Source organism: Populus trichocarpa, chromosome 8, assembly GCF_000002775.5.
Source record: "Populus trichocarpa isolate Nisqually-1 chromosome 8, P.trichocarpa_v4.1, whole genome shotgun sequence".
Lineage (NCBI taxonomy): Eukaryota > Viridiplantae > Streptophyta > Magnoliopsida > Malpighiales > Salicaceae > Populus > Populus trichocarpa.
The window spans coordinates 15357505-15366514 of NC_037292.2; the positions used below are offsets into that span (position 1 = coordinate 15357505).

The following is a 9010-nucleotide window of genomic DNA, read 5'->3' on the forward strand; positions in this document are numbered from 1 at the left end:
ATCAAGGCTTGGGGTTTCGAGACTTCTGCAGGGCACGCGGCTCGCAGGAATTAATGAAGAAAGAGGAAGAAAACTGTCTACCTTCCCCTGCTGCATGTCCGGGGGAAGGAGAAAGAAGAACAGTGTCGCTCAAAACGACACTGTTCTGCCTCTTTTTTTTTTTTACATGAAACGGCGTCGTTTTATACAAAACGCGCCGTTTCATTTAAATGTGGCGCCAGCAAATGTTTTCCAAATCAGTCCTTAATTTATCCTTTTTTCTTTTAAGTCCTCACAATGTAATCTGGATTTTAAGAATTAATTCAATTGCATCCCTGCAAATTTCGGTATCCGCCTCTATAGTTGGCCGCGTTTTTCACTTTGATCCTTGGCCTCTGATTTATGCAATTTGATCCTCAATTGATCAATAAACTTTTAATTTCTTCAATTTGGCCCCTGATTTTGTTAATTACAGCCCCTATATTTACGCGCATTTTCCAATTTGGTCCTTGGTTTCGGATTTTCTTAATTAAGTCCCTAATTGGCCATTAAACTTCAATATTTATGCAATTAAGCCCCTGATTTAACCAAATCAACTCTCAAAAATTATAATTTGACCCCAGAACTTTAATTTCTTCCAATTAAAGCTCAAATTGACTTAAAAATCAATTTTTCTTGCAATCAAACCCTCTATAAATTCAATTAAACCTTCAATAAAATCCAATTAAGTCCATAAACATCCAATTTTGGACTTTACTCTTCAAATTAAATTTTCTTTTCCCACGAGGCTCTCATCATTCAAGTATATACTGTAAAAATTTCAATCCTTATATTTTTGAACCTCCTTAATCAATTTTTTTCTGATTCTTTCTGAGCGCTCCCACCTCTTATTATTTTTCTAATTTCTTCTGGCTATATATTTTTATTTTTGTGGGGGGGACCCAAAAATGGGTTACAACAGATGCCCCCTCTTTATAATGCTTACGGAGCAGGGTTTTTGCGTATTAAGTTTTATAAAGATAAACCCAGAACGGAACTCCCGAAACTGATCTGGTCGAAGCTTGATTGATCTGAAACTTGTCTTTTACAGTAATCCTCCTCAGCCCCAAAAAAACTATGATCAAAATTTAGTCATCTTGAGATCCCTTCTGGTGATCTCTTTAAACCAAAATCTATAATTGTTGCTTACTCAACTTGAAATCCCACCTGGCGATTCCCTTTCAACAAAAATGAAATATGAGGTCCCTTCTAGCGACCTCCTTTGACCAATATCAAAACACGAGATCCCTTCTGGCGATCTCCTTTAATCAACTTGGAATCCCATCTGGCGATTCCTTTTAACTAACATGAAATATGAGGTCCCATCTGGCGACCTCCTTTGATGAATATCGAAATACGAGATCCCTTCTGGCGATCTCCTTTAATCAACTTGAAATCCCATCTGGCGATTCCTTTTAACAAACATGAAATATGAGGTCCCATCTGGCGACCCCCAAATAGCGAAATACGAGATCCCTTCTGGCGATCTCCATCAACTTGGAATCCCATCTGGCGATTCCTTTTATTCAAACATGAAATATGAGGTCCCATCTGGCGACCTCCAAATAGCGAAATACGAGATCCCTTCTGGCGATCTCCATCAACTTGGAATCCCATCTGGCGATTCCTTTTATTCAAAACTGAAATACGAGGTCCCTTCTGGCGACCTCCTTTGATGAATATCGAAATACAAGATCCCTTCTGGCGATCTCAAACAACTTGGAATCCCATCTGGCGATTCCTTATTACCAAAGCTGATATCGATGTCATTCTTCCTGATGGCAGGGTTCAAAACTTTTCATTTTCTCTCCTTTTCTTGTTCTTCTCGTTGTTCCAGAATCCACTATGGTTCAAAACCGTGATTCTTTGCTGTCATCCACTATGATTCTTTCTTCGTCTCCAATCTTGTTGGAATGCATTAAGGTCTCCTCCTGTAACGATCCAAAAAACATATATGCAATGATTTATGATTAGATGCCATGCATGCATTCGTACCTGGTTTTGAAACATAGGCCCCATCCTCTTCTTCTAGTTCCTGAGACTCCCTCTTAACATAAGCTTGCTTTTGAAGTCGTATTCTGGATTCATCTCTCGTGTTGCCTCCTATCATATTCTTGGAGAAGAAGTCTCTGACTTTCTTCAAGTAGTCCTTTTCCCAAAATGTATGATTTGTCATTGCCTCTGTGTCATGCTTTTGTCAAATGCTTTAGCTTGGTTTTCAAATCTATAGGCTTCCGTACATTTTAAACACGTAAAACTTTTCATGAAAACATCTCTTATTGCCCCCAGTGTAGGGGTGTGATTTTAGTCTAGGCTTTTGTATAGAGAAGGAATTCGTTCAGCCGATGCTAAACTTTTTAGGTGCGATAACAACAAGACATGCACTGTTGGGATCAATGAAAAAATGATTGTTGTGAGATCAATGCAAAAGAGAAAGAAGTCAATGGCCAAACTTTGCTTTATTGATTTAGGAGCCTACATCAAGCATAATATCTTTTTACAGAGTCAGAATTCACAGGTCGAGCTAGGTCTTCTCCATCCATTCTGGCTAACTTCAGTGCTCCTCCTGAGAATGCCTTCGTTACTAAATAAGGACCCTCGTAATTTGGTGCCCATTTGCTTTGATCGTCTCCGGGTAACGACAATATTTTCTTCAATACTAGATCCCCTTCTTGAAACAACCGCGGTCTAACCTTCTTATCATATGCCTTGGCCATTCGTTTCTGGTAAAGTTGGTGATGACATATTGCGGCCATCCTCTTTTCACTGATCAGGTTCAGTTGCTCATGTCTCACTTTGGCCCACTCGGCCTCTTCTAATTCGGAGTCCATCAACACTCTTAACGACGGGATTTCTACTTCCAAAGGCATCACTGCTTCCATACCGTACACCAGAGAATATGGGGTAGTTCCTGTCGAGGTCCTAACTGTAGTGCGGTATGCATGGAGAGCAAATGACAACATCTCATGCCAATCTTTATACGTGACTACCATTTTCTGAATAATCTTTTTGATGTTCTTGTTGGCGGCTTCTACTGCGCCATTCATTTTCAGTCGGTATGGCGAGGAGTTCGAATGCTTGATCTTCCACTTGGTACACAACTCCACTATCATTTTGCCATTGAAATTCTGTGCATTATCGGTCACTATCTTTTCCGGAGGACCATATCGACAAATCAGATCCTTTTCTATAAACCTCTTCACTACCTTCTGTGTTACATGGGCATACGAATTAGCTTCCACCCATTTGGTGAAGTAGTCAATAGCCACGAGGATGAATCTATGCCCATTGCTAGCTTTTGGGTTAACCGGACCGATTACATCAATTCCCCACATTGCAAATGGCCAAGGAGATATTAGATTAAACAGCGGAGCTGGCGGTGTATGGACCTTATCACTGTAAACTTGACACTTGTGACATTTCCTGACATAGTCGATGCAGTCTTTCTCTAACGTCATCCAAAAATAACCAGCCCTTTGTATTTTCCTTGCTATCATATGCCCGCTAGCATGGGTTGAGCAAATCCCCTCATGGACCTCCCGTAATGCCTTTCTAGCATCTGCCTCATTCAAACACCTTAGCAGGGTTCCATCAAATGATCTTTTGTACAAAATCTCTCCATCTAAATAAAAGTCTATAGCCAACCTTCTCAAGGTTTTCTTATCCGTTTTGGAAGCTCCCACCGGATATTCGTGATTTTGCACAAGGTTCTTGATATCGTAATACCAAGGATGTCCGTCTATCTCTCCTTCAACTAAGCAACAGTGAGCTGGGTCATTTCTAATGTCAATGTGTACCGGTTATACCTTGCACTTGAGATCAATGGTAGTCATAGCAGCTAGCGTGGCCAAAGCATCCGCAAAATGGTTCCCCTCCCTTCCCAGATGGGTGAATCTAATTTCTTCAAATTCCTTTGCTAGCGTGGATAGGTATTCCTGGTACGGCCTCAACTTTTCCTCCTTGGTCTGCCATTCCCCTTTAACCTGACAAATAATCAACATTGAATCTCCATATACATCTAACTTCTTTATCTTCAACTCTAATGCCGCTTCTAAACCGAGGATACAAGCTTCATACTCAGCTGTATTGTTAGTGCACTCGAAATGTAGTTTAACCGAAACTGGATACTGTTTCTTATCAGGAGAGATTATTACCGCACCGGCCCCGTTACCATATACATTCACTGCACCGTCAAAAAACATCGTCCACCAATCTGTCTTTTCTTCTTCTTTCTCTATTGACAATATATCTTCATCAAGGAAGTCAAAATCCAAAGGTTCGTAATCTTCAACAGCATTATCGGCCAGATGGTCCGCGATTGCACTTCCTTTTACGGCTTTCCTTGTCATATATACTATGTCATATTCTGCTAATAAAACTTGCCACCTTGCAATTCGACTTAAGAGAAAGGGCTTGTTACAAATATACCTCAGAGGATCCACTTTTGAAATCAACCAAGTGGTATAGTATAACATATAATGTCGCAACCTCTTTGCCGCCCACACCAACGCACAACAAAGCCTTTCTATCTCCGTGTATCTAGACTCACATTCAGTGAATTTCTTACTTAGGTAATAAATAGCTCTTTCCTTCCTTCCGGTTTCATCATGCTGACCCAATACACATCCCATGGCTGCTTCAGTTACTGTTAGATATAATACTAGAGGTTTTCCTGATACCGGAGGAACCAGTAAAGGTGGACTTTGTAAATAATGCTTGATTTTATTGAATGCCTCCTCACACTCCTCATTCCAGGTTCCAGGATTCTTTTTCCTTAGTAGTTGGAATATGGGTTCACACGTCGTTGTTAGCTGAGCTATAAACCGAGCAATGTAGTTTAACCTTCCCAAGAATCCTCTTACTTCTTTCTCCGTCTTAGGGGATGACATAGCTTGGATGACCCTTATTTTATCCGGATCCACCTCTATACCTCTATCACTTACCACAAATCCTAACAGCTTACCCGATTTAACTCCGAACGAACATTTTGCAGGATTGAGCCTTAATTCATACTTCCTCAACCTCTCAAACAACTTCCTCAAAACTTCAACATGATCCTCTCCCCTTTTAGACTTGGCAATCATGTCGTCCACATACACCTCAATTTCCTTGTGCATCATGTCGTGGAACAAAGTCACCATTGCTCTTTGATAGGTTGCTCCTGCATTCTTCAATCCAAATGGCATGACCTTGTAGCAGAACGTTCCCCAAGGTGTGACAAAAGTTGTTTTTGCCTTATCTTCCGGAGCCATTTTTATCTGGTTGTATCCTGAAAAACCATCCATAAAGGAATATGTGGCACTCCGGGCAGCGTTGTCCACTAAAACATCTATGTGTGGTAGAGGAAAATCATCCTTGGGACTAGCTTTATTCAAATTCCGAAAATCCACGCACACTCTAATCTTCCCCTCCTTCTTAGGCACCACAACAATGTTAGATACCCATTGTGGATATCTAACTACTTCTAGAAAGCCGGCATCCCATTGCTTCTCGAGTTCTACCTTAACCTTGATCCAGATATCCGGGTGGGCCCTCCTCAGCTTCTGTTTAACTGGCTTACAACCTTCTTCCAACGGTATCTTGTGTACTACAATATTTGTATCCAAACCAGGCATATCTTCATAGGACCAAGCAAAGACATCTGCATATTCTTGTAATAGGGTGATCATTTTTATCCTTTGTTCAGCAGTAATTAAGGTACCTATTTTCAACTCTTTCTTGAGCTGATCACTGCCCACATTGATGGTTTCGAGTTCCTCCGCGGCAGGTTTCCAAGTTTGTTCCTGTTGTTCTACTAGCCTAGTGAATTCACTGATATTGCTCTCATCCCACTCTTCTTCTTCCATAGCTATCACATGCTCGTTCAAGTTTGGCCATTTATTCTTGATGCTAAATGTATGTGAGGTTGTAGGAGATCCGCTTTCAGGATTCCTGAAAGCGGGAAGTGCTTGGTGTAAATGTATAAAAAACAAATTTGAAAAGTGCATGATCTCATCATTCATTTAAAGAAAAGGTAGGCTCCATGACAAACGTAAAATCCAGCTGACATCATGAGCCTTGATTGTCAACTAGAGGAAATAAAAGCAAACATAAGCAATGACAAAAGCATGTTAAGGTAAACAAACTAGGTTTACATTTTGAAAACCACTGGAGCTTCTTGGGTCACCCAGTTCTGAAACTTCTCGTCCTGAGCCAACTTGCGCACAAAGGTCTTGGCGGAGACTTCTTCTATGGTGTAGACTGTCAGTTGTGGGAGTGCTTCATCTCCCTTTCTTGCTACCGTCTTCATGTCATCTCCTTCCACCTTGTTTTCCCCCAAGGTATTTATGCCCATGTTTGACAGTTCTTGACCAAGGCTTTCGGCTCCTTTATCATGTTGCATTATGTATGTGGCTTTTGGGAATGACACGCTAAGGGGAGGGATTTCTAGCTATTCTTCTTTCCCTTCTCCAACCAGCAGCCCACCGATGATCCTCCTGGTTAGGTTTATATCCTAGCCCAAATCTTTGATCAACACATGTTATCTTTGCCGAATTACCACCTTCTGGTATCCCGGTGATAGGGTTATACTGAAATGGGATCCCGCGTTCCAAGAAGCATTGAGTTGCCATCCTTGCTGCTTCTGAGATCCTTGGCCTTCTTAATACCGTGTTCTCCGGCACCCAGTCAGTGTTCACAATCTCAAAAGCATGGATATTGTTATCTTTGCAATCACATGCCTCTATAAAAGGTACCGCCACATTCTTTATCATGGATATTGTCTCTTCAGCTTTGACAGTTACCAACATCCCATTCATGATATACTTCAGGCATTGGTGCAATGATGAAGCTACAGCCCCCGCTGTATGAATCCAAGGTCTTCCTAAGAACATACTATAGGAAGGATGAATATCCATAACTTGAAGTGTTACTAGGAACATTTGTGGTCCCACATATAGCTCCACTTCTAAAGTCCCAATTATTGGCCTAGGCGAGCCATCATACGCTCTGGCCATCATAGTACTTGGCTTTATATGGGATTCATCGATCGACATTTCTTCCAGCATGTGCTTTGGCAACACGTTAAGGGCCGAGCCATTATCAATGAGTACTTTTCCTATGAGGCAGTCCTTGCACCTAACCGTAATGTATAAAGGCTTGTTATGTCCGGTACCTTCAGCATCAAGCTCATCAGCTGTGAAGTACAGGTAATTAGTTGCATGGATCCTCCCCACTAGATGCTCCATGGTTTTATGTTCAATGTCTTGGGGTACATATGCCTCATTCAATACCTTTTGCAAGGCGTTTCGATGCGGCTCAGAGCTGAGTATCAAGGACATAAGGGAGATCCTAGCTGGAGTCTTCTTTAGTTGATCTACTATGCAATATTCGCTATGCTTGATCAACTTCAAGAATTCATTCGACTCCTCTTCCGTTACCGGCTTATTAACTTCTAGTGCTTTGTCAAGATCTACTACTTCTTTGCCCTTTGCCTTCCTCAACTCCTCGGGCGTAAAGCAACGACCACTCCGAGTCAAACCACTAATCTCAGTTTGGAACAAGGGAAGTGGAGTTTGAACGTTGGAGGCATAACCGTAATTGTAATGCATGGCATTGTGGTTTCCTTTTGTGCATGAAGGTTTGACCAAGATTAGCCTTGGTGGCCCCTTAGCTATTTGTTGGATCCTACATACTCCTGTCATCTCATCTTGACCTTCCATCATACTCACCTCACCGCAGCTCTTCATGGGTTCAATCCTCAATTCCCCCATTTTTAGCATTTTTGCAATCTTTTCGCAAAACTCGATGCAATCCTCAATATGATGTCCATCTCTTCCATGGTATTCACAGTAATCATATCCCTCCAAATGGCTCTCCACCTTTGTCTTTAGAAATTCTGATTGTACCAACATGTCATACAACTTCTTCATGGACACCTTCAACACCTTGCATTGATTTCCCACTTCGATCATGCCTATTCCACTACTATTTGGGGCATGCTTAGGCAATGGGTTTGAATTAACATTGGGCTTGTCTTCAAAGGATACCCATCCCATCTTAATAAGCTCCAACAACCTCTTCTTGAAAGCGTAGCAAGTTTCAATCCCATGCCCGGGATTACCAGCATGGTACTCGCAAGTCAACTCAGGCTTGTACCAAATTAGGAATGGTGGTTGCAATGGTAGTGCAGGGATAGGAGCTATGTGTCCAATACTCAACAGTTTGGCGTACATGTCCTTCAAAGACATGGGTAACGGTGACAGTTGTTCTGAAGTGTATCTTGTATGGGGTCTTTGGTAGTGATTTTGGTAGTTTGACTGGTTATTTGTTCGATTAGGGGAAAAAGGTTGGTTAAAGTTTATGCGTGAGAATTGAGAGGTAGGTACTTGAGGATTATGGAAATCTACTCTCTTGCCTTTGTATCCACCTTCCAAGCTGTTAATATCACCTTCCCTCTTTCTTCCAATAAAACCCTTCTTCTCCAACGGCTCAGCTATACGCCCAGCTTTAATCCCTTGCTCTATCCTTTCAGCTATGCGCACCGCATCGTAGAAATGCTGAGAGGAGCTACCCATTAAATGCTCATAATAAGGTGCCTTGAAGGTATTTGCAAACAAGGTCACCATCTCCGTTTCTATCAAAGGGGGTTGGACATGCATTGCTTCATCCCTCCATCTTTGCGCATAGGCCCTTACCGACTCTTGGCTCCTTTTCTCCATTGACATTAGACTTGTTCGATCAGGAGCGATTTCCAGGTTAAACTTGTACTGCTTAAGGAAGGCCTCCACCAAGTCTCTCCAGCTCCTGATCCTGACACTATCTAACCTCATGTACCAGCTCAAAGCGGATCCTGCGAGGCTATCTTGAAAGAAATAGATTAGCAATTTATCATCGCGGATTACTTCAGCCATTTTATTGCAGTAGGATCGAAGGTGAGTGTTTGGGCATTCCAAACCAGTGTACTTAATGAACTCTGGTATCCTAAAATCTTTTGGCACCACGATGTTTGGTA

The 9010-nt window shown here is 41.7% G+C and overlaps 1 protein-coding gene across 1 annotated transcript; it reads right to left on the reverse strand.

Annotated features, from left to right (window-relative positions):
• Nucleotides 1-2470: 2470 nt before the first annotated feature.
• Nucleotides 2471-8624, reverse strand: LOC127905673 (uncharacterized). The gene is given in 3 exon segments (XM_052455429.1): nt 2471-5866; nt 6220-6384; nt 6473-8624. Coding segments are annotated over 3 exon segments (5685 nt in total). The 3' UTR covers nt 2471-2498.
• Between the last annotated feature and the right edge of the window lie 386 nt (nt 8625-9010).